This window comes from Papio anubis, chromosome 12 (assembly GCF_008728515.1).
Source record: "Papio anubis isolate 15944 chromosome 12, Panubis1.0, whole genome shotgun sequence".
Taxonomy (NCBI): domain Eukaryota; kingdom Metazoa; phylum Chordata; class Mammalia; order Primates; family Cercopithecidae; genus Papio; species Papio anubis.
In genome coordinates, this window is record NC_044987.1 from 73439704 (window position 1) to 73466795 (window position 27092).

At 40.3% G+C, this 27092-nt stretch overlaps 1 protein-coding gene across 1 annotated transcript in view; it reads left to right on the top strand.

The window, feature by feature from the left end:
- Nucleotides 1-27092, top strand: part of SPON1 (spondin 1) — a 300029-nt gene that overhangs the window by 116115 nt on the left and 156822 nt on the right. Inside the window, exons 4-5 of the mRNA XM_003910193.5 lie at nucleotides 2564-2637; nucleotides 7114-7236. Coding sequence (XP_003910242.3) covers nucleotides 2564-2637; nucleotides 7114-7236 — 197 coding nt within the window. The remainder of the gene's footprint in view (nucleotides 1-2563; nucleotides 2638-7113; nucleotides 7237-27092) is intronic.

Sequence of the window (27092 nt, forward strand, 5' to 3'; positions counted from 1 at the left end):
AAACCAACTGGTTTTTACTATGTCCTAGTACTCTTTTAAGAGCAGATCTGATCATCTCAGTCCTCCGGGCACACTCTCCAAAGATATCTCATTAAACTTGGAGTGAAATGCCATCTCCCTGCAGGCTCTGGGTAATGTGGTCCTACCCATCTTCCCAGCTCATCTCATACAGGTTGAGTATTCCTTATCTGAAATGATTGGGACCAGAAATGTTTTAGATTTGTGATTTTTTTCAGATTTTAGAATATTTGCATATACACTATGAGGTATCTTGGGATGGGACCCAAGTCTATACACACAATTCATACACATTTCAAACATATACATGAATAGGCCCTTATATATATAGCCTGAAAGTAATGTTAAACATTATTCTTAATACTTTTGTGCCTAAAGCAAGTTTGTGTTTTACACAAACATTGAGCCATCAGAGAGCAAAGGTATCAGCACCGCAGCCTGCCATGTGGACAGTTTGTGGTGGTTTGGCGTCACCATCGTTCCTAACCCTAAATGTGTGTGCTGCCAATAAATGTTTTAACTGTGACCTGATACATGAGGTCAGGCATGGAATCTTCCACTATAGTGTCATGTTAGCACCCAGAAAGTTGTGGATTTCGGAGCATTTCAGATCTTAGATTTTCAGATTAGGCGTGTATAATCTATACTACCTACCTGACTTTCCCCTCATAGGTCCTCCCATGAGCCCATGTTCCTCCCCTCCTGAAGAACTTCATAAGGGATGCCCTTTCCCTGTCTCCTCCCTTCCACTTGCCTAGTTAGCTCCTAGTTTGCTCTTTCAAACCTCAGCTCTGCCACCCTTTTTTGGGGGAGCCTTTCCCAACATGGTTAGGACTCCCTATTCTATGCTCTCCTGCACTCTGTGGACTCCCTTGTAACCTTTAATCAAGGTTGTGTTAAATGATCAGCTGCAGGTTTGGTTATATGATACTTTCTCCTACTGTGCTGTAAACTTTGAGGATGGGTAGTGTGGCCCCATCTGGCTTGTTTATGACAGTGTCCTGAAACCTCCCTCAGGCCCCTAAGCAGACCCCACAACATTTGTTGAAAATACACCAGTAAATATAATGGGAAGACGAATGGGGTAGGAGGCTGTTGTGGTTGAAATTAGGATGGAGCCTTTGGTTGAAGCCGGAATGTGGGGCCTAGGATACTTCCCACTAAGCCTGCCCCTTCCCCTCCACAGGGGTCCTGCAGGCACAGAGTGGAAAACATTCTGAAAAGCACTGTTGGAGATGATGGGATGCTCTGACTAATAAAAGGCTTTGTTATTTGGCTTTGGAGTAGAGAAGACTGTTATTCTCTTGGCCCAAGGAAACTTTCTTTTGCTTCATAAGAATGATCAAAGTAGCTTTACGTAGACAGGAAGCATATTTCATTCATTTATTTCAACATCTTGTCTTTCTTGGGTAAGGAATGACTGTAAAAGACATCTGCAGGATGGTCAGAATTGTGTTATTTTGTGCAAGACTAGATGTAGAGTAGACATTTCTTTGGAAAGTCATCCTGGCCTAGGCCCAGACCATCAGGAAAATTGCCTCCATACTCTGTGGATCCATGTACACATGGCCCCATTCCTGGGTCTGGAATCATGTGACACAGTGCAGATCATGTGACTCATACTCCTTCAGTGTGGTCAGCTATAATAGAGTCAAGGAATCGCTATATTTGTTAAATAGGGTGAGTGGAAGTGAAAATTACCTTTTGACTGAGTAGCATTGCTGAGGAAAATCAATAGAAGCGGCCCAAGATCCTTTCACATTGTCTCAGTTTTAAATGTTGTAAACTTTCAAATTACTGAAACTCTGGGTTTCAGTATCCAACCCCTTCAAGGCTAGCTGAAAATCAACAACAGAGTGGGTTAAAATAAAAGAAGCATGTCTGTGCAATCCCAAATTAAAGCGAAAATATGTGCTGGCCAAAAGTAAGTCATTTTTCAACCTCAAAGTATTTTTTCCAAATTCTAAGATCCTGCATTTGACATGTTTAAGAGGGAGATATAACAGCTGAAGTTGTCTTTGTTCAGAATGTAGGAGACAGTTTTGTCTAGACTTTCAGGAAAGATATAGAATGACATTTTCAGAACAAATCAAAATATATTTTTAAATTCCTTTTTCCCCTTCACAAAGAGGATCTGACATGTTTCTGTGATTTGAATTTGGTTGCTCTATAAATGGCCTCAATAGTTTAACATTGAAAAGTAGATTAAAATGAACCATTGAGAAAAGTTATTAAAATACTGTTAGTTCACTCTCTTACCTTCCCAATAACCTTACCACCAAAAACAATTTAGTAACTAATATTGAGTGGAGTGGTTTCTAGGTATGTGTTAATCTCTTGACATATATTTTCCAACTTAGTTCTCACCACAACCCCATAAAGCAGATATTGCTGTTATGTTAATTTTCTCATGAAGAAACGGAGACACAGACAGTTGGGGTGACTCACTCAAAGCCACAAAGCCAAGCAGGGACTGTCTGACTGATCCCCCAAACCTGCCTTCCTGCCCTCCTCACCACTGTGCTTCTGTCTTCTTTCTCCACAGGGCCAGCATCGTACAAAAACGCATTATTTATTTTCAAGATGAGGGCTCTCTGACCAAGAAACTTTGTGAACAAGGTAAGACCCTGTGGGGCGGGGTAGGGGTGGGGTGGGGGCTGGGCAGAGACATGGAAGGCAGCTCCTCCTGCACAAGCCTCCTGCTGCAGGAATTAAGGCCACTGGGCTTCATGAGTTCCTCTGGGTTCTGCTTCCTCACGTAGCTCCGATTTTTAATCTGACTGTGCGCTGTGGCTAATTGGATCCGCCTTAAGCTCTAATTACTCAGCTTGATTCCCTGGGTAGGAGATAATGTACCTTATATTGGTGTCGTCGTCTTATTTTTGTGAAACAGTGATTATTCTGAAGAGGTTCCTTGGAATAATTCACAGGACTTAATTAAGGAATGCAGAATTGTGTGCCTTTAAAAAGTCTATAATGGTTCTTTGGGAAAAAAAAAATCACCAGCAAGATCTTGTGTGGCACCAGGACAATATGGGAGGATTTTCTCCAGAGAAGACCAGCAGGGGATGGGGATGCCAAGGGAGCGTTGACCTTGTGATATCACCACATTCAAGGATCTAGTCCTTACATTTGCAAACTCATCAACCTCCTCTCCTTAGGTTGAAGGTATTCTAACAAAGCTCATGGAGACTAACTAGACTCGGGGGATAAAGCAGAGGCCTGAGTTTAGATCAGTCAGGCCCAGGTTTGAATCTGCCTCTGCCCCTTCTAGCCATGTGACTTAAATAGATAAAATAGTACAGTACCTTCTTGACACATAGTAAATGTTATCTATAGAATAGATAGCTCTTGTTATCTATATCTGAAAGCTTATTCATTAATCTGCAAAACAAATTCATTTTAAACATCTGAATGTTTTTAAAAGTTATTAAAGTAAAAATAAAAAATGTTCCACATTTATACAGCATAACTGTCTCATTTCTATTTATTTTTGCATAATTTTTATTTGCATTTAGAGCAATTAGTCTTTTGAGAAGAAATAATCCTCTCCAACTATAGCAAAGTATAAGCTACTAAGAAAAAGAAAGGTTGATAAAGGTCTTCTGGGAAAACAATAATAATAGCTAATATGTTTGGGGTGCTTTGCTACATGCCAAAAACTATTTTAAGCACTTCATATGCATTAATTTTGTAATCTGCACAACACCCCTATATGGTAAAGATTATTATTATATTTTTATGGATGAGGAACCTGACACAAAAAAATTAAATAGCTTTCTCAGCATCATATAGTCATGGTGGAAGGCAAGGTTTAAAGTCAGGAGCCGGTGCCCTTAACCATTGCTTTCTATCAAAGCAACTTCTTCCCAGTTCAGTAGTTCTTATCATTGCCTTTGACAGATCAATGCATTGTCCCCCTGTGGATGAGCTGAGCAGAAACTAGGTCCCCTGTTTGCGATTGCTTGGAGAACATGGCAATAGCAAAGGAGAGTCAGATACCTTACATGAGGGTCATACCTCCCAGAGGGGCTGAAGAGCTGGAATCTGCAGTCCAGAGAGCCCTGGCCAGTTTCCAGATGGGCACCACCACATGTGTCTTCTGAGGCTTTTCTTTTTTGTATTCAACTGCCTGCAGGTTCACTCAGCCTTTCTCTAAACAGGGAGCGTCTCCACTTATTAAGCTCTTGGTTCCTCAATGGCAATCCCATCCCTGCTGTACCTCCCTGTGATGAGATCCAGGTGCTGTGGTGGACTTGTGGGTGTTTGGGATCACACCTTTACAAGACACCTCTTGTAAATGCCTTAAGACAAGGCTTCACATAACATCAGTATTGAGACTTTGGGAAGTGCGTGTTAGTTAATGATTGATGTCAGTACATGAGGGTGTCAGTGAAGTATCTCCTAAGAACCCTCAGCTCCTGAAAATAAGGCTGTCCTCCCACAGTCAAACTAACAAAACCACACCACAGTGCCTGTGGGAGAAGACCTAGAGCTGCACAGATGAAAAGCAAAGGCAATCAATACTTTTAAAAAGCAAGAGAAACAATAGGTTACTTCCAATTAAGAACAGAGAAACAAAATACTCAAAAAAGTGACCTATAACAAACATATGCATACACATACTTTATTTTTTATTTTTTAATTTTTTTGAGACAGAGTTTCACTGTGTCGCCCAGGCTGGAGTGCAGTGGCACAGTCTCAGCTCACTGCAACCTACCCCTCCCGGGTTCAGGCGATTCTCCTGCTTCAGCCTCCCGAGTAGTTGGGATTACAGGAACGCACCACCATGCCCATTTTTGTAATTTTAGTAGAGATGGGGTTTCATCTCTGCTAAAGATGAAAAGATCTCTGTCTCACAAGTAAGAACTAAATAGAGATTTGCCATGTTGGCCAGGCTGGTCTCGAATTCCTGACCTCAAGTGATCCGCTTATCTCTGCCTCCCAAAGTGTGGAATTACAGGCATGAGCTACTGTGCCCGACCTTGCATACACATACTTTAATACCATGTCACAAACAATTAAAGGAAAAAGACAAAAAAAAAAAGGCAAAATAAAGGGAAACACAGAAAAAAGAGGAAAATGTCAACAGAAAAGGGATAATGAGAAAAGGAAGAAAAAGAGAAGAGGAACAAAGAATTCAGGAAGAGGGTTGCAAAGGATTTAGAGTAGAAATGGAGAGAGAGGGCAGCTCTGGAGATGCTCTATAGCCTGAAATTACCCATGATTGGCAGGCCCTGCCGTGGTTAGAAGAGGAGTAAGTGGACGATTCTTATCACTGCCCTTTGAAAGCCTGATTCATTTTCAGTAGGCTTTTCCTCAGTAGGAAAACAGTATATCTGTTTTTATTTTCAAACTTAAAAATGTATTTTTCAAATGGAAGCTTAAAAATGTATTTTTCAAATGGAAGCTTATTTTCCTTTGAAAATCCAAAAGGTTTATTATGCATCCCTTTGAACCCTCAGAAATATCTTTAAGCTAACCACCTATATCTGAAAGCCCTTTTGATAAGGCAAAGCTACCAGTTGGCCTTCTTTTGGTTTTTGTAGAGACTATTGCTGCCTCATTTAATAGCCCCTAGTAGTTACAATTGAAACCTCAGCATGTATCTCTGATTTAGAAATCCTAGAGCTATGTAGGGAGGCATTTTTTTTTTTTTAAAGTGCATCTTTCTTCATTTGGAAAAAGCAACACAGAAACAATAAAAAAGTTTTCTCCCTTTGCTATCTATGCAGACCTATCCAGATGAGGTCTTTCCTGGAGTAATGTAGTGCAGAGATCAAGGGCATGAGCTCTGGACCCAAAAAGACCTGGCCTCCAGTTCTGCCTGCCGTGTTCACTAACCCTGTGACCTTGAACAGGTTACCTAATCTGCCTCAATTTACTCTTCTGTAAAATGGGGATAGAAAAAGTACTTACCTCCTAGCATTGTTAGGATTAAATGAGACAATATATGGAAAGAAAACAGCACATAAAAGGACTCAGTATTTTGTAGTTATTGTTATGATGTCTCATCCTTTCATCTCCACCCTAGAACCTAGAATTCACTTCTATCCATCATGGATTTTATATATTTAAACCAAATCAACCCAGTAAATTCCAAAAGGAAGTCTTATAAAATGCTCTTCCTAACACTCACAATGATTTTAACATTCTTTGTCACTACTCTTTGTATAATATTTAAGAATAAATGTCCAACTGCAAAGAAAAAAACCCATTTATGTTAATACTAGTAGAGGAAGTGAAAAAAAGCAACTGAAGCAAGTTACATCTGTAGTCATTGTTTTCATCTTGCAGGAAGCAGAACAGACTAAAAGCAACAATGTGCAGCTAGAGATGTGGGTTTGACAATCGGAAATACTGAATTTATTCATGTAATCTCTCTTTCCCCACTTATCAGCTATTCACAGCTAAAAATGAGGGCCGAGAGGGAATCTTAAGTTTTTCCTGGCTGCTTCTATACCCAGAAGTACAGTAAACCTGAGCTTATGAACACATTTCCACCTCCCACCCCTCCCAGTGAAGTCTCTGAAAGCGTGATAAGAAGTGACGTGATTATATATGCATGCCTTCCCCCACCCCGACCCCTTCAGTAGTTCTTTATATCTCTCCATTTATTTTCACCGCTCTGCTTCAAAGTCACTCCTTCTGGTCCTGTCATTTTGGTCCCAGAGAATATTTCCTAAAGAAAGCACACATGTGTATTCCTCCTAAAATTTGTTAGAGAAATCCTGTTGTGAGAGGGGTGGGGAAGGAGACCAGGATCCGGAAAGGATGATTGAGTAAATTTTACCCCTGACTTTTCAACATAGCCCCCATCTTAAATATTCTCAAATAACCTGTGGGTTATTGTTCCCACAGATCTTCTTAAGTTATTAGGGAAAAAGCACTGATTTATTTTTTTTCAAAATATTACCATACTTAAAGGCATACAAAATCCTTTATTGCCCAAGTACTGATCTGGCTCTAAGTCTTATTAACTAATGAAAACTGCATCTTCTTTTCCTAAGGGTTAAGGATAAAATGAGATCACGATAGCACCACCTTATGTACAACCCACATTTGCTTTCTAACTTGGTGACTCTTCTGTTTCAGATTCCACATTTGATGGGGTGACTGACAAACCCATCATAGACTGCTGTGCCTGCGGAACTGCCAAGTACAGACTCACATTTTATGGGAATTGGTCTGAGAAGACACACCCAAAGGATTACCCTCGTGAGTAGAGTGGCTACTCTGTGGTTTGAGGAAAAGCACATGGTCAAAGTTCTGTCTGGTTGTGGGGCATGCTAGCTACAGCATGTCAGATCTCCTCCCTAGTGTCAGCTGGTTCATGAAATGCACATTCCAAGTACGTATATTCATCAAGACAGGCAGACATTATACGGGTATGCTTTCAGCTTCTTTGCATAGTGTTGTCCTTTTTTTTTTTTTTTTTTTTTTTTTTTTGAGACGGAGTCTCACTCTGTTGCCAAGGCTGGAGTACAATGGCACAGTCTCGGCTCACTGCAACATCTGCCTCCCAGGTTCAAGTGATTCTCGTGCCTCAGCCTCCTGAGTAGCTGGGATTACAGATATGCACCACTGCGCCCAGCTAATTTTTGTATTTTTAGTAGAGATGGGGTTTCGCCATGTTGGCCAGGCTGGTCTTGAACACCTGACCTCAGGTGATCCACCCACCTCGGCCTCCCAAAATGCTGGAATTACAGGCATGAGCCACCGTGCCCAGCCCCAGCATTGTGCTTTCTTATCTGTGATTTTTAAAAATATTCCTGAAGTCATGCTGCTTATCTTCAGGTCAGGCATTTGGTAACCTCAATGCCCCTGCCATGACCCTGTCCATGAATTCCATGACAGACCTGCTGGAAATACCTGGCAAAAGGAACCTGCTCTTGACTCTACAGGTCAAGATCAACAAATACTCTACTATCATAGCTGTTGGTAATTAGTCAGCATGCCCTTTTTCTACTGACTTCAGATGCCACCTTGAAATCCCTTCATGAGGGGCCAGGCACGGTGGCTCAAGCTTGTACTCCCAGTGCTTTGGAAGGCTGATGTGGGAGGATCCTTTGAGGCTAGGAATTAGAGACCTGCCTAAGCAACACAGCAACATTTTAAAATTAACTGGGCATGGTGGCACATGCCTGTAGTCCTGTAGTCTTGCCTGTATCCTAGCTACTCAGGAGGCTAAGACAGGAGGCTCTTAAGCCCAGGAGTTCAAGGCTGCAGTGAGCCATGATCACGCCAGTACACTCCAGCCTGGGCAGCAGAGTGAGACTCTGACTCAAAAAATAAAAATAAATAAAAATAAATCCTTTCATAACATTGTTATCAAGATAGCCAAAACAAAGCCATGAGAATTGTCAGGAGACCCAAAGCTGACTATTTTTTAAGTCAATCCTACTAATTCCACTCTATCACATAACTGTCTCAACAAATACCTAACATGTACCAGGCACTGTGCTCAGCTCTAGAGTTATCATATGGAACAAAAAAAAAAAGATGCACCCCATATTCTCAAGCCACTCAGCGGCTAGTGGAGAGATAGACACTAACCAAATAGTCATGCAGAAAGATGTGAAGACTAAGAAAAGTGGACTTACTGTGAACCAAGCATTTCGAAATATGTTCTAGTGTTTAATCCTCAAAGTAATGTGTTTTTGTGGATATGTTTACTGGGGAGCAGAGAGATGTCATTATTTGCCCACATTGAGATGTAAGTAATGGATCCAAATCCAAAGGGGTTTGTCAGGCTCCTAGGCCTGTCTTTTGTTTGGGTTGCATGTTGCCCATTCTCTGTGTGGGTGGCAGGATGTCCGTGTGTGGCACTGAGCCTGTTTTTTCTGTTCATTGTCTGTTTTGTTCTTGTGCATTTTGCTTTGGAGTTGCCACAGTTCAGGAAGAACAGTAGGAATGGGAGAGAGAGATTAAAAAGAGGGATTTGGCTCAGGTCCCAAAGGAAAGGGGGAGAAAAAGGCACATGATTGGGACTTAAGACTCAGACCAGATCAGAACCTCCATGATCCCCACACAGCCCACCCAGAGGGGACTCCGACATTTGTTGGCAAATCAAGAGCTCTATTGTTTAATGTTACCCACATGCAATCAAGGCTTGGGATCTTAGAAGCCTCTTTCTAGTTCATTCTTCTTACTCTGAGATTCAGCCTGATCTGCATCAGCCGTGTGGGAGACCGGTGCGAAGAAACTTGGACTATCTGCCTGGGGGAAAGAAAACACTTGGAACGAGCGTGATGGAAAAAATTTCCTCCAGCCTCTCTTATCCACTAACCAGAGGAAATAAAATGTTAGGGGCCCATTACTCATCTTTTGTGATCCTAAGAAGTTTCTTGACCTTTTCTATTCTGCCACTGTCATTTCCCAGAACTTAGGGAGGAGGTGAAAAAAAAAAATTGTTTTTGGGTCTTTGGGCCAAATCAAGTACAAATCTATACAGAATTTCTGTGGAGTTGAGAGTTTCTTAGTAATTATAGGAGACGTGTGTTCCAGATCTTCTAGGATTGTTCCATTTCTGGCATTATGTCTGATAGAAATTGTCTATCAGATTGTGTCCTAATTTTTGGTTGGGAAAATTTGGTCACTTGTACAGAATAACACTTAACATATCATACTGCAATTATTTTTTTAAAACTATTTCTTTCCCACTAGACTGAGAAGTCCTCCAGGACAAAAGTGATGCTGTGCTTATCTTTGATTCTTAGTGCCTGTTGCCTTCCCAAGCACTATGTACTGATTGTTGAACTCAGAGTGGCATTCATTATGACCTGGGAGGCAGATATCTAGCCTTCACCTAGTCATGATGGGCAGTACTGAGGAGAATGTGAGCCAAACCTTCCATGGAGGAAAAGGAGTGAACACTCAGGGAGACTGGAGCCATTTAAAAGGGCATGGGGGAGGATCTAATCAGGACCTTGAAAATTTAATGCTCTTCTATCAGACTTAAGTAATAGGTGAATTTCCTTTTGCCACTGCAAAGATGATGCTGTCTTGATAACCAATCTCTATCATCATGCCCAGAGAAGCTTCCCACAACAGTGCAAATTGACAGTTGCCAAGCCCCCCGTCCTTTATTAGTCATCCAAAACGCTGCTTTCTCTACAGCGATCTTAGGACAGTAGTTCTCAAGCTTTTAAATCTCAGGACCCCTTTTACATGCTTCAAAAATCTTTGAGGATCCCAACATAAGTGGTTTATATGGGTTATAGCCATCAATCTTCCATATATCAAAAATTAAAACTGAGAAATTTAAAAATATTATTTATTTTTAAAATAAACCTAGTAAATTAAAAATAATAAACTCATTACAGGTTAATATAAAGAACATATTTTGTGAAAATACCTATATTGTTCAAAACAAAAGATATGTGACAAGAGGATCAATGTTTTAAGTTTTTGGAACTGTCTTTTCTTCTGGCTTAATAGAAGACACCTGGATTCCCATTTGCCTTTGTTTCTGCATTCAACTTAGATTCAAAGTAGATTCACATAGATTTTTTAAAATCTGTTTTTTGGTTGAAGTATGTGAAGAAAATTCTGTCTCATATCACTATGTAATTGGAAAGGGAAAGAGTATTTTGATAACCTTTTCCGATAATTATGGATAATCTTTGATCCTACACCAGAATTCTGCAAATTGTTGTTTTTTAAAAGGTTAATTACAATGTGGAATATGAAACTATATCAGTGAACTTATACTCCTACAGTAAAAGTCATTGCTTTACCTTCTACTTTAAATGGATCTTTTACAAATGCATGGTTTTGTAACATCTTATGTTGATCATTTGGAAAATACTGGTTTACTGAGTTATGCAGATTGTCCAAGTGTTGACACAGTTCATTAAACAATGTGAAAAGCCATATCCATTAATATCACTACCAACCTCATCAGAAAAGTATTTAATATCAGAAAGCCATCAAGTTCATAATAATGAATACAGGTTTTCTAAAATTCTGAGTTTTGCTCGAAAGCTCAAATTTTATCACTGGCAACAAATACTGTCCGTTGTTTTCCTTGAAGTGACAGGCTCACTTTATTTTTTAGAAAATGTAGGCCAAATTCCCAAGTCTGAATAACCATAATTTGTCTGTCATTTGTCCTTTCAAGTGAAATGATGTTTTATGAACATAAAAAGTGGCTAGTCCAGCTTGCACCTCAAAGAGTCGCATAAGTGCTTTTATTCAAGACAATCACAGTACTTCAGTATATCGCAGAAGTGCTTCTGCATAGTTCCCAATTAGTCACACAGAATAATAAAAAGGTGTGTACTCAAAGGCAGAGATCTAATGAAATTAATCATTTTTATTGTTTTTTCAAGGACATTCTTTTTTTTTAACTTTAAGTTCTGGGATATGTGTACAGAATGTGCAGGTTTTTTACATAGGTATACATGTGCCATGGTGGTTTTGCTGCACCTATCAACCCATCATCTAGATTTTAAGTCCCGTGTGCATTAGGTATTTGTCCTAATGCTCTCCCTCCCCTTGCCCCACACCTCCAGACAGGCCCTGGTGTGTGATGTTCCCCTCCCTGTGTCCATGTGTTCTCATTGTTCAACTCCCACTTACAAGTGAGAACATGCTGTTTGGTTTTTTGTTCCTGGGTTAGTTTGCTCAGGATGATGATTTCCAACTTCATCCATATCCCTGCAAAGAACATGAACTCATTCTTTTTTATGGCTGCATAGTATTCCATGGTGTATGTGTGCCACATTTTCTTTATCCAGTCTATCATTGACGGGCATTTGGGTTGGTTCCAAGTCTTAGCTGTTGTAAACAGTGCTGCAATAAACATACGTGTGCATGTGTATTTATAGTAGGATGATTTTTAATCCTTTGGGTATATACCCAGTAATGGGATCGCTAGGTCAAATGGTATTTCTGATTCCAGACCCTTGAGGATTGCCACATTGTGTTCCACAATGGTTGAACTAATTTACATTCCTACCAACAGTGTAAAAGCATTCCTATTTCTCCATATCCTCTCCAGCGTCTGTTGTTTCCTCACTTTTTAATGATCGCCATTCTAACTGGCGTGAGATGGTATCTCATTGTGGTTTTGATTTGCATTTCCCTAATGACCAGTGATGATGAGCTTTTTCATATGTTTGTTGGCCGCATAAATGTCTTCTTTTGAGAAATGTCTGTTCATATCCTTTGCCCACTTTTTGATGGGGTTGTTTATTTTTATCTTGTAAATTTGTTTAAGTTTCTTGTAGATTCTGGATATTAGTCATTTGTCAGATGGATAGATTGCAAAAAATTTTCTCCCATTCTGTAGGTTGCCTGTTCACTCTGATGCTAGTTTCTTTTGCTGTGCTGAAGCTCTTTAGTTTAGTAAGATCCCATTTGTCAATTTTGGCTTTTGTTGCCATTGCTTTTGGTGTTTTAGTCGTGAAGTTTTGCCCATGCCTATGTTCTGAATGATATTGCCTAGATTTTCTTCTAGAGTTTTTATGCTTTTAGGTTTTACATTTAAGTCTTTAATCTATCTTGAGTTAATTTTTGTATAAGATATAAGGAAGGGGTCCAGTTTCTGTTTTATGCACGTGGCTAGGCAGTTTTCCCAGCACAGTTTATTAAACAGAGAATCCTTTCCCCATTGCTTTTGTCAGGTTTGTCAAAGATTAGAGGGTTGTAGATGTGTGGTGTTATTTCTGAGGTCTCTGTTCTGTTCCATTGGTCTATATATCTGTTTTGGTACCAGTACCATGCTGCTTCAGTTACTGTAGCCTTGTAATATAGTTTGAAGTCAGGTAGCATGATGCCTCCAGCTTTGTTCTTTTTGCTTAGGATTGCCTTGCCTATACGGGCTCTTTTTTAGTTCCATATGAAATTTAAAGTAGTTTTTTCTAGTTCTGTGAAGAAACTCAGTGGTAGCTTGATGGGAATAACATTGAATCTATAAATTACTTTGGGCAGTATGGCCATTTTCACAATATTAATTCTTCCTATCCATGAGCATGGAATCTTTTTCCATTTGTTTGTGTCCTCTCTTGTTTCCTTGAGCAGTGGTTTGTAGTTTTCCTTGAAGAGGTCCTTCATGTCCCTTGTAAGCTGTATTCCTAGGTATTTTATTCTCTTTGTAGCAATTGTGAATGGGAGTTCACTCATGATTTGGCTCTCTCCTTGCCTATTATTGGTGTATAGGAATGTTTGTGATTTTTGTACACTGATTTTGTATCCTGAGACTTTGCTGAAGTTGCTTATCAGCTTGAGATTTTGGGCTGAGATGACAGGGTTTTCTAAATATATAATCATGTCATCTGCAAACAGAGACGATTTGACCTCCTCTCTTCCTATTTGAATACCCTTTATTTCTTTCTCTTGCCTGACTGCCCTGGCCAGAACTTCCAGTACTATGTTAAATAGGAGTGGTGAGAGAGGGCATCCTTGTCTTGTGCTGGTTTTCAAGGGAAATGCTTCCAGCTTTTGCCCATTCAATAGGATATTGGTTATGGGTTTGTCTTAAATAGCTCTTACTATTTTGAGATATGTTCTATCAATACCTAGTTTATTGAGAGTTTTTAGCATGAAGGGCCGTTGAATTTTACCAAAGGCTTTTTCTGCATCCTTGTCAGGGTCTGCTGCACTCTTCAGAGCCTGCGGGCCGGAATGTTTAAATCCGCTGAAGGTGGGCCCACAGCCGCCGCTTCCCCAGGTGATCTGTCTCCAGAGAGGGGAGTTTTATCTACAAGCCCCTGACTGGGCCTGCCGCCTTTCTTTCAGAGATGCCCTGCCCTGTGAGGAGGAGTTTAGAGAGGCAGTGTGGCCACAGTTGTTTTGCCATGCTGTGTTGAGTTCTGCCCAGTCTGAACTTCCCAGCCTCCTTAGCACGGTCAGGGGAAAACTGACTACTCAAGCCTCAGTAATAGTGGATGCCCCTCCCGGCACCAACCTCAATCATCCTGGGTCAACTTCAGACTGCTGTGCTGGCAGTAAGAATTTCCAGCCAGCGGTTCTTAGACTGCTGGGTTCCATGGGAGTGGGACCCGCTGGGCAAGACCACTTGGTTCACTGGCTTCAGCCCCATTTCCAGGGGAGTGAATGGTTCTGTCTTGCTGGAGTTCCAGGTGCCACTGGGGTATGGAAAAAAAAACAAAACAAAACCTGCAGCTAGCTTGGCGTCTGCCCAAAAGCCGCCCAGTTTTGTAATTGAAACACAGGACCCTGGTGGTGTAGGCACACGAGGGAATCCCTTGGTCTGCGGATTGCAATAACTATGGGAAAAGTGTAGTATCTGGACCGGATAGCACAGTCCTTCACGGCTTCCCTTTGCTGGGGGAGGGAGGCCCCCAGCTGCTTGCACTTCCTGGGCAAGGCTACACCCCACCTTGTTTCTGCTCATCCTCTGTGGGCTGTGTCCATTGCCTAACCAGTCTCAATGAGATGAACAGGGTACTTCAGTTGGAAATGCAGAAATCACCCACCTTCTGCGTTGGTCTCACTGTGAGCTGCAGACCAGAGCTGTTCCTATTCAGCCATCTTGCCAATACCCTCCAAGGACATTCTTAAGTGAAACGGACCCCTTTTGTTTTTTACTGTTGGTATGTGGCAGTGAAAAATACATCAGCTACTAATATGGTTTGGGGCCATTGCCTTGATCCATGCTCAGTGCCAGAGTTAATGTCAATACATTACAAAGGGAAGTGATGTCTTAGCATTATTATAAAAATAGTTTTCACCTTCTAGACCCCCTGAAAGGGTCTCGGGGTTCCCAGGGGTCTGTGATCCATACTTTGAGAACCTCTGCAATAGATAAGATAGCAGCCTAAGGTATCTGACTTTCAGTAGTCTTTGGGTAACTTGCCCTTCGGAATTTATGTTAGACACTCTAGGAAGGATAGGGCAACACCCAGTCTCTGCAGGTGGGCCACATCTGCAGAGGCTCTTCTTAACCATTATACAAAATGGTTTGTTCCAAGTGCTGTTTCTGGGCTTCCCTCCATCAGAGCACAGAGTTCTCTCTAGGAGGGGCTAGATGTGGTTAGATAAGAAGGGAGGCAGGGGATTCACCTAAATGACCTCTGGCATTCCCTATCGATTGTAATGCCGTAGATCTCTGCTTGTCATCTGGAAATAGTGAAATCCTTTTAAAACACTTCTAATCTAGTAGTTCTGGAAATCCATTTTAACTTATAATGTAAGTTTTACCTCCTAATTTTATTAAGTGAAAAATTCCTGAAGCACAAAGAAGTTACCGACTCAGATGACATAGCCAGAGAGTGTCCAAAACAAAATCAAAGCTTAGGTCTCCTGATTCCTTTATGCCTTCCTCTCTAGGCTATCAGGAGGCAATCAATCTTCTGTCCTCTGCAGGAAAATTAGTATCTTATACACAAAGCATCTTTTAATAAGGCCCTGCTTTACTAACATGAACTCAACTGGTACCAAATTTGGTGCCATACTGAACAGCTTTGCCCCACTCTACAAAAACCTATGTTGCAGAGATCCTAACTTAGAAGTCAGAAAGAGAAGGTCTGGCTGGATTCACTGAGCCTGAGTGGAGTTCATGGACCCTAAAGTGTCAGAAGAACTGCCAGCTCCTGCAATGTCTGTTCTAGGCACTGTGAGTCGGTAGCTCCCAACTATAGCTCAGAAGCAGTTGCTTCACAGAAACAAGATGACTGGGCAGTGTTACCACATAAGGGTGTCCTGGAGGCTGGAGACATGCCCAGTCTTTGCTAAGGGATTGGGAGTTACCTAAAAGATGCTGAGTCTCTTTACTCTGTAGCTCTGAATACAGCTCTTGGGTTTTTGACAAGTGCTCCTATCCCATAGAGACCCTTTCATCACCCTTGACAATGTAAGCTGCATAGCTTCCCCCATTTTTGTTATGACATCGGTTTTAATGCTGCTTAACAGATATGCATTGATGAAAAGAACATTTTTTCCAGGAGCCAATTACGTTTTTCATTTGCCAATACACTGCCTAAAATATAAATACAGCAACTGGAAAATATACTCTATATAATCAAAGTTCATTTTACAATGTAATTCAGCCATCTTTTCTATTGGGTCACTGGATTTAGGAAATTATTATTAAGTCTAATCACATGAAAAACCACTACTCTAACACTTAGCAACTACTTTTGTTTCTTCATATATTCGTCTGTATACAGAGTATCTATATCACATTTGAACCCACTGTGTTCTACTTTTTGCATTTGATTTTGTCTTCATACTCATATCAGCTTCTTCTAGGCAACTTATCTATTGTTTTATTGATCATTTAAGTAATGTCAGGTCTTTTGCTAACGTAGAAAGCACTGCAATAAAATACTTTGTACTTAGGCCGGGCATGGTGGTCACGCCTATAATCTCAGCACTTTGGGAGGCCAAGGCAGGTGGATCACTTGAGGTCAGGAGTTTGAGACCAGCCTAGCCAACATGGTGAAACCCCATCTCTACTAAAAATACAAAAGCTCACCAGGCATGCTGGTGTGTGCCTGTAATTCCAACTACTCAGGAGGCTGAGGCATGACAATCGCTTGAACCCGGAAGGCAGAGGTTGCAGTGAGCCAAGATTGTACCACTGCACTCTAGCCTGAGTGACAGAGTGAGACTCTGTGTCAAAAAAAAAAAAAAAACCCACCACAACACTTTGTACTTAGTCTTCCTCAATCCTTCTCCTTTCTTTGAAATTATTTCCTTAAATAATTTCCCAAGATTAAAACTGCTGGATCAAAGGATATGGATTTTTCTTGTGGCCCTTGTGACGTCTTGCCAGATTCTTCTCCAAAACATTTGTAACAATTCAGTTTATTACCAATAATGAATAAATGTGTCTGTTTCTCCTAGCCTCCTCAGCATTCAGTTAAAATTTTCATTAAAATTTTATTTATTATTTATTCAAAATTAATCTTATTTTAAATCGGCATTGGTTTAATTACCAACACACTTGAATCTTTTTTCATGTTTATTGTCCTTTGCCTTTAAAACCACTAGGGTGTTGGCATGAATCAAGTCTGATTTTGCTCCTTGTCTCCCCAGGGAGTCAGTCATTGTCTGGCACATTGAAAGTTCTGAATAAATAGTGTGGAATGAATGGATGAATGAATGAGAAGCAGTGACAAAATGAGTAAGGAAGAGAGTGGAGGGAGATGAGCAATGAGAAGCTGCTGAAGAGGTTAGGCCAGAAGAAAGATAAGGCCATATGTGGATGCTGGGTGGACAGCAGCTTGGATGGGGCCAGTGGTGTGTGGGAGGATGGTCTAGGAGGACATTGCAGTCGGTTAGCAGGCAATGGTGTGGCTCGGACTGCGGCAGTGAAAGTGGTAATGGAGAAAATTGGTGTATTTGACATCTCTTTTAACAGTACATTCTGTCACGGACTGGATGCGGAGGAGTAAGAGAGAGAAGCATCATAGCTGACAAGCTAGGTTTCTGGCTTGGAAATGGAGGTGCTCTTTCTTTTGAAAATATTCCTCAATATTATTATCTTTCTCTTTTTACAAATGTCTTTGAAATCATTTCATCAAGCTCTGGAAAGGATCCTGTCAGAATTTTAAGTGGGATTGCACTAAATCTCAAAATTACCTTGAGTGGAATTGTTAACTTCATAATGTTTAGCTTGTCTAGTTTTTTCCCATTAATGAATAAAACCAAACCATGCCTTGAACAGTGATACCATATGGACCATAGCCCTTCTTTCTCAATCTAACTGCAGAAACAAAATTAAACATTATATTACAGTTCTCCAGAGAAACAGACCAGTAGGAGATAGATAAATGAGAGATTAGATAGACAGATAGATAGATAGATAATTTTTTTTATGAGGAATTGGTTCACATGATTATGGGGGCTGAGAAGTTCCACAATCTGCCATCTGCAAACCAGAGACCCAGGAGAGCCAGCGGTGTGGTTCTAGTTGAAGTCCAAAAGCCTGAGAACAAAGGGAGCCAATGGTGTAAATCCCAGTCCCAGGGCAGGAGAAGGCCAATTTTCCTGGTCAAGCAGGCAGGCAGGATGTAAAGAAATGGATTTCTTCTTCCTCTGCATATTGTTCTGTTTGGCCCTTGATTGATTGGATGAGGTCCACACACACTGGGGAGGGAAGTCTCCTCTGTTGAGTTACCTGATTCAAATGTGAATCACATCTGGAAATCCTCACAGATGCACCCAGAAATAAATTGGGCACCCAATGGTGCAGTTGACACATAAAATGAACCACCACAAACATACAATGAACAATAATCCCACTGCTTCCTTCTTCCATCACTGTGAAATCCCTCCCAAAACTGAGAAGTCTGCCCATCAGAGCCTCCCAGCTGTGCCACTGCCAGTGCTGTGATGGGACAGGAGACACTGCTGCTGCTACCAGGCTGAGTCACAAATACAGAATTTCACCAGGAAATAGAATTTGGCACCCAACACATGTGTTGTCATACACAGTTTCAATGAAAGAAAGGGCAAAAGAGAAAAGATTAAGTATCTTCTGTACCCTTTTTCTCTTGCCTGCCTTCTGCCTCTCTGGAAAGGAAGTCTTAGGACAACCATTCACCCGTGTATGGGTTGCGAGTGGAGAAGGAAAGTCCATGATCACATTTTCCAGTTAAACAGGGAAGGCTGAACACGTAAATCTCTGTTGTTTCCCCAAATCCCACAAAGATAGCACTATATGAATAAAGCAGATTGAGTTCCAGAGGATTTCTCTTACTTTTTCCAGTAGTTTTAGGTAATTTGCACAGGAGTGTTTTTTAGGGATTTCATTCTAACCCCCAGATCCACACTTTTCTCCTCTCCATCCTGCTTTCGGAGGGTGACCTCGAGGGAGCTCATCAAGCGGCTCTCTCACCCTGTGCATTCCAGCTGAATTTGGTCAGTGGGAAGCCAAGGACAGAGAAGAGTGAGGTCAGGGTCTCTACCTACCCACCCACTGCTCCCTGTCAGTGGATGCTACAGATGGGCAGTCCTCTTCCAGCAGCTACAGCTTCTGCCCAGCCATCCTGTCTTCCAGCTTCAGCTCTCCCTCCTGGTTCCTGAAACTGCTTCTCAGGTTTAGGGGTAGTCACAACTCCCTGGGAGCTTCACCTTTCCTTATTGTACTCCCTTGACTCTGCCAGGCCCTTATAAACTGTCCCTTCATCAGACTCACTTCTCTTGCCCCACTTGAGTATGCCTTCTGTTCCCTGTGGGACCAAGACTGGTATTGCCACTCTTTCAGAAATTGATTCTTAGACTCTGTACATGTACTATTTTGATAAAATAAAAAGAAAAGCTAGCAAATACGGTAAAGTCAGCTATTGCTATAGGATTTTATGTTGCTATAGGATTTTATAAAGGATTGTACATCCCCACTATACTGAGGCTGCCTTTGATCCACTCAGAATTGCCTTCCTCTCCCCCACCCCACTCAAATGCTGCTTCCTTCCATTGCTCACCTAGGACCTAAAAACACCCAAATGAGAATGTCTTTTCTCTAGGTCTGTGGCTAAACTCAGATGCCAATCTAGTTTCTATTCCCATATCTTCTAACTCCTTCTCACTTTGCCAACACTAGGCTGTCATCTAACCCAAAACATATTCGAAGGAGCAATATTATAAAGTAGATTATTAGATAGGGGGTTTCTGGAATTTTGGCTAAGAGGACACCCTTTAATAATAGTGCATTTTCACAGATCATGTTTCCTGGTTTAAAAATATATTTACTTTCCATAAAAACTGAGACTTGAACAAATTTTAATTTTTCCTAAATGATTTTTGTTTTCCCAAGAAGGCTTTGCAGTTTCATTCTTATGTATGCTTCATCAACTTAATTTCTAGGATTATTTTATGTTTTGGTTATTATGAATGAGATTTCCAGTTTTCATTATGCTTTCTACCAGGTTATAATTAGTGTACAAAAATGCTCTCATTATTCCCATTTATTGTACCTGTATGCTTTTTTCTAATAGTTTTACCTAATATTCCTTGGGCTACATAAGTAATCAATAGCTATTTCCTAGCTGGGCACGGTGGTGCATGTCTGTAGTCCCAACTACTTGGGAGGCTGAGGCAGGAGAATGGCTTGAACCCATCCTTGAACCCATGGTTAAGGCCAATGAGCCATGATTATACCACTGCCACTGCACTCTAGCCCAGGCAACAGAGTGAGACCTCATTTCTAAGAAGATAAATAAGCAAAATAAAAAATAAAAATAATAATTTGCCTGTAAAATACAACATGTTTCTCTCTCTCTTTTTTTTTTTTCTGATTAGTCTTCCATGATTTCTGTGGTCTCCCTCTTGTTCACTGACAATGTACAGTGTTGACTCTTGGCTTCCAGGATGTTTAAGGATGTTAAATATAGATGTACACCTTTAATTTTTTTAATGGATATTGGATTTTTCTAATGCCATTTCAGCACTTATTGACATGAACAAATAATTGTTACTATTCAATCTCTTTTTGTGGAGTATTATAATTACTAGTTTTCAATTTGCTAGACTATTCTTCCATTCTGTGATAAGCCTAATTTAATCATGGTTTTTTTCTTCCTTTAGTATGCATGCATAATTATAAACTATTCACAAAGCATTATATTTTTGTATACATTTTCTCAATAATTCTCACCTTAGTCTCATAGGATGAATATTATCCTCCTGATTTATGGAAGAGAAATTTGGGTCTCAGAGAGGCTAGAGCTGGCCCAGTTCATAGAGCAAATCTGTGGTCAAGCCGGTGTGTGATACGAGAGGCAGAGACAGAGAGGAGTGGGAAGAGAGAGACAGAAAAGGAGGGGAAGACAGACAGAGGGAGAGAGAGAGAGGGAACCAGAGAATGATGCACTGGCTGTGCCACAGGTTTCCGCTATGAGATGCATCTGGCTTTGAATCTGGGTGCATCTGACCCTAGAGTCCTTTCTACCATGCCTCTCCTTTAAAGTGGTAATCCATTAGTATTGTCATTAAATTCTTCAGATCTACATGCAAGAGTGACAGTGGTACACAATTTCTGATTTTTAAATCAACTCTTTATCTGACTGCAGTCTCAAGACCATGCTAGCTTTGAGGAGGAAATTGGTTAGTTCCTACCTACCAGTTTCTATTCGTAATTGAGACTTTAAAAGAATTATCCACACACACTGAATACTTTCCCCTATCCTCATCCCCAAGTTATCATCCAATTTCTTCATCAGTTATTGGTGTATTCAGGCTCTTTCTTTTATTTTTTTATTTTTATTTTTTATTATACTTTAAGTTCTAGGGTACATGTGCACAACGTGCAGGTTTGTTACATATGTACACAAGTGCCATGTTGGTCTGCTGCACCCATTAACTCATCATTTACATTATGTATATCTCCTAATGCTATCCCTCCCCACTCCCCCCACCCCACAACAGGCCCCAGTATGTGATGTTCCCCACCCTGTGTCCAGGTGTTCTCATTGTTCAATTCCCACCTATGAGTGAGAACATGCAGTGTTTGGCTTTTTGTCCTTGTGACAGTTTTCTGAGAATGATGGTTTCCAGCTTCATCCATGTCCCTACAAAGGACATGAACTCATCCTTTTTTATGGCTGCATAGTATTCCATGGTGTGTATGTGCCACATGTTCTTAATCCAGTCTGTCATTGATGGACATTTGGGTTGGTTCCAAGTCCTTGCTATTGTGAATAGTGCTGCAATAAACATATGTGTGTATGTGTCTTTATAGCAGCATGATTTAGAATCCTTTGGGTATATACCCAGTAATGGGATGGCTGGGTCAAACTGTATTTCTAGTTCTAGATACTTGAGGAATCACCACACTGTCTTCCACAATGGTTGAACTAGTTTACAGTCCCACCAACAGTGTAAAAGTGTTCCTATTTCTCCACATCCTCTCCAGCACCTGTTGTTTCCTGACTTTTTAATGATTGCCATTCTAACTGGTGTGAGATAGTATTTCATTGTGGTTTTGATTTGCATTTCTCTGATGGTGAGTGATGATGAGCATTTTTTCATGTGTCTGTTGGCTGCATAAATGTCTTCTTTTGAGAAGTGTCTTCATATCCTTCACCCACTTTTTGATGGGGTTGTTTTTTTCTTGTAAGTTTGTTTGAGTTCTTTGTAGATTCTGGATATTAGCCCTTTGTCAGACGGGTAGATTGTAAAAATTTTCTCCCATTCTGTAGGTTGCCTGTTCACTCTGATGGTAGTTTCTTTTGCTGTGCAGAAACTCTTTATTTAATTAGATCCCATTTGTCAATTTTGGCTTTTGTTGCCATTGCTTTTGGTGTTTTAGACATGAAGTCCTTGCCCATACCTATGTCCTTAATGGTATTGCCTAGGTTTTCTTCTAGGGGTTTTATGGTTTTATGTCTGACATTTAAGTCTCTAATCCATCTTGAATTAATTTTTGTGTAAGGTATAGGGAAGGGATTCAGTTTCATCTTTCTACATATGACTAGCCAGTTTTCCCAGCACCATTTATTAAATAAGGAATCCTTTCCCCATTTCTTGTTTTTGTCAGGTTTGTCGAAGATCAGATGGTTATAGATGTGTGGTATTATTTCTGAGGGCTCTGTTCTGTTCCATTGGTCTATATCTCTGTTTTGGTACCAGTACCATACTGTTTTGGTTACTGTAGCCTTGTAGTATAGTTTGAAGTCGGGTAGCGTGATGCCTCCAACTTTGTTCTTTTGGCTTAGGATTCTCTTGTCAATGTGGGCTCTTTTTTGTTTCCATATGAACTTTAAAGTAGTTTTTTCCAATTCTGTGAAGAAAGTCATTGGTAGCTTGATGGGGATGGCATTGAATCTATAAATTACCTTGGGCAGTATGGCCATTTTCACGATATTGATTCTTCCTATCCATGAGCATGGAATGTTCTTCCATTTGTTTGTGTCCTCTTTTATTTCCTTGAGCAGTGGTTTGTAGTTCTCCTTGAAAAGGTCCTTCACATCCCTTGTAAGTTGGATTTCTAGGTATTTTATTCTCTTTGAAGCAATTGTGAATGGGTGTTCACTCATGATTTGACTCTGTCTGTTATTAGTGTATAAGAATGCTTGTGATTTTTGCACATTGATTTTGTATCCTGAGACTTTGCTGAAGTTGCTTATCAGCTTAAGGAGATTTTGGGCTGAGATGATAGGGTTTTCTAAATATACAATCATGTCATCTGCAAACAGGGACAACTTGACTACCTCTTTTCCTAATTGAATACCCTTTATTTCTTTCTCCTGCATGCTTGCCCTGGCCAGAACTTCCAACAGTATGTTGAATAGGAGTGGTGAGACAGGGCATTCCTGTCTTGTGCCAGTTTTCAAAGGGAATGCTTCCAGTTTTTGCCCATTCATATTGGCTGTGGGTTTGTCATAAATAGCTCTTATTATTTTGAGATACGTCCCATCAATACCGAATTTATTGAGAGTTTTTAGCCTGAAGGGCTGTTGAATTTTGTCAAAAGCCTTTTCTGCATCTATTGAGATAATCATGTGGTTTTTGTCTTTGTTTTGTTTATATGCTGGATTACATATATTGATTTGCATATGTTGAACCAGCCTTGCATCCCAGGGATGAAGCCCACTTGATCATGGTGGATAAGCTTTTTGATGTGCTGCTGGATTCGGTTTGCCAGTATTTTATTGAGGATTTTTGCATCGATGTTCATCGGGGATATTGGTCTAAAATTCTCTTTTTTTGTTGTGTCTCTGCCAGTCTTTGGTATCAGGATGATGCTGGCCTCATAAAATGAGTTAGGGAGGATTCCCTCTTTTTCTATTGATTGGAATAGTTTCAGAAGGAATGGTACCAGCTCCTCCTTGTACCTCTGGTAGAATGTGGCTGTGAATCCGTCAGGTCCTGGACTTCTTTTGGTTGGTAGGCTATTAATTATTGCCTCAATTTCAGAGCCTGTTATTGGTCTATTCAGGGATTCAGCTTCTTCCTGGTTTAGTCTTGGGAGGGTGTATGTGTCCAGGAATTTATCCATTTCTTCTAAGTTTTCTAGTTTATTTGCGTAGAAGTGTTTATAGTATTCTCTGACGGTAGTTTGTATTTCTGTGGGATCGGTGGTGATATCCCCTTTATCATTTTTTATTGCATCTATTTGATTCTTCTCTCTTTTCTTTGTTAGTTTTCCTAGCGGTCTATCAATTTTGTTGATCTTTTCAAAAGACCAGCTCCTGGATTCATTGATTTTTTGAAGTGTTTTATGTGTCTCTGTCTTCTTCAGTTCTGCTCTGATTTTAGTTATTTCTTGCCTTCTGCTAGCTTTTGAATGTGTTTGCTCTTGCTTCTCTAGTTCTTTTAATTGTAATGTTAGGGTGTCGATTTTAGATCTTTCCTGCTTTCTCTTGTGGGCATTTAGTGCTATAAATTTCCCTCTACACACTGCTTTAAATGTGTCCCAGAGATTCTGATATTTTGTGTCTTTGTTCTCATTGGTTTCAAGGAACATCTTTATTTCTGCCTTCATTTCATTATGTACCCAGTAGTCATTCAGGAGCAGGTTGTTCAGTTTCCATGTAGTTGAGTGGTTTTGAGTGAGTTTCTTAATCCTGAGTTCTAGTTTGATTGCACTATGGTCTGAGAGACAGTTTGTTATAACTTCAGTTCTTTTACATTTGCTGAGGGTGCTTTACTTCCAACTATGTGCTCAATCTTGGAATAAGTGTGATGTGGTGCTGAGAAGAACGTATATTCTGTTGATTTGGGGTGGAGAGTTCTGTAGATGTCTATTATGTCCATTCGCTTGGTGCAGAGCTGATTTCAATTCCTGGATATCCTTGTTAACTTTCTGTCTTGTTGATTTGTCTAATGTTGACAGTGGGGTGTTAAAGTCTCCCACTAATATTGTGTGGGAGTCTAAGTCTCTTTGTAGGTGTCTAAGGACTTGCTTTATGAATCTAGATGCTGCTGTATTGGGTGCATATATATTTAGGATAAGTAGCTCTTCCTGATGAATTGATCCCTTTACCATTATTTAATGGCCTTTTTTGTCTCTTTTGATCTTTGTTGGTTTAAAGTATGATTTATCAGAGACTAGGATCTCAACCCCTGCCTTTTTTGTTTTCCATTTGCTTAGTAGATCTTCCTCCATCCCTTTATTTTGAGCCTATGTGTGTCTCTGCATGTGAGATGAGTCTCCTGAATACAGCACTCTGATGGGTTTTGACTCTTTATCCAATTTGCCGGTATGTGTCTTTTAATTGGATCATTTAGCCCATGTACACTTAGGGTTAATATGTTATGTGTGAATTTGATCCTGTCATTATGACGTTAGCTGGTTATTTTGCTCGTTGGTTGATGCAGTTTCTTCCTAGCATTGATGGTCTTTACAATTTGGCATGTTTTTTGCAGTGGCTGATACCGGTTGTTCCTTTCCATGTTTAGTGCTTCCTTCAGGATCTCTTGTAGGGCAGGCCTTGTGGTGACAAAGCTGGATGGAGAATGACTTTGACTAGTTGAGAGAAGGCTTCATACGATCAAAATTCTCCGAGCTAAAGGAGGAAGTTCAAACCCATCGCAAAGAAACTAAAAACCTTGAAAAAAGATTAGATGAATGGCTAACTAGAATAACCAGTGTAGAGAAGTCCTTAAATGACCTGATGGAGTTGAAAACCATGGCACAAGAACTATGTGACGAATGCACAAGCTTCAGTAGCCGATTTGATCAACTAGAAGAAAGGGTATCAGTCATTGAAGATCAAGTGAATAAAATGAAGTGAGAAGAGAAGTTTAGAGAAAAAAGAGCAAAAAGAAACGAACTAAGCCTCCAAGAAATATGAGACTATGTGAAAAGACCAAATCTACCTTTGATTGGTATACCTAAAAGTGACGGAGAGAATAGACCCAAGTTGGAAAACACTCTGCAGGATATTATCCAGGAGAACTTCCCCAACCTAGCAAGGCAGGCCAACTTTCAAATTCAGGAAATACAGAGAATGCCACGAAGATACTCCTCGAGAAGAGCAACTCCAAGACACATAATTGTCAGATTCACCAAAGTTGAAATGAAGGAAAAAATGTTAAGGGCAGCCAGAGAGAAAGGTCAAGTTACCCACAAAGGGAAGCCCATCAGACTAACAGCAGATCTCTCTGCAGAAACTCTACAAGTCGGAGGAGAGTGGGGGCAAATATTCAACATTCTTAAAGAAAAGAATTTTCAACCCAGAATTTCATATCCAGCCCAACTAAGTTTCATAAGTGAAGGAGAAATAAAATCCTTTACAGACAAGCAAATGCTGAGAGCTTTTGTCAGGCTCTTTCTTTTATGTCAGTTTTCGAATTTTACTTTTTCCTTAAAAAATTATCCATTTTATTTAGAATTTCATAGTTCCTAGCATACAACTATAGAGTGCAGTAAGATCATTCTCTATTTCCTGGCTAAATTTACCCATGTTAGCTTTATCTAATAAGCTTTGTAGCTTATTAGATAATGCTACTGTTATCCTATTGGTAATTTACATACATCCACTTTTTTATATATTGTTCTCTTCTATTTCTTTTGGGTTGTCCTTTTGTTACTTCGGTGAATTTTTATATTGATTACTTAGTATGCTAATTTTCCCATTTTGCTTTATGGTTTTATTATTAATAAATGCACTTACGGCTGTGAATTTTCTTAGTTTAGCTCTGAGCCCTTCCCAAGGTATTTAATTTGTAGTTCTCATTTTCATTGTTTTCTTAATACAGTGCTTTTGTGCACTTTGTCTTCTTGATGTACTTGTTAATTAGCAGAGTATTTCAAAATTTCTAAGTAGTCAGAGAGTTTTGATTTATATCTTTGTTCCTAATTTTATTTATTTTGTTTTGGTAAGTGTGTTAGTCCATTTTTGCGTCACTATAAAGAAATACCTGTGAATGGGTAATTTATAAAGAAAAGAGGTTTAATTGGCTGCAGGCTGTACAAGCAGGACTCCAGCATCTGTTTCTGGTGAGGGCCTCAGGAGGCTACAATCAGGGCTGAGGGCCAAGCAGAAGCAATCGATGTCATACAGTGAGAGAGGGAATGAGGGACAGAGGGAAAAGGTGCCACACTCTTCCAAACAACCAGATCTCCTGTGAACTACCAGAGTGAGAATTCACTCATCACCAAGGGAAGAGAGCTAAGCCACTCATGAGGGTTCTCCCTGCTTGATCCAGTCACCTCC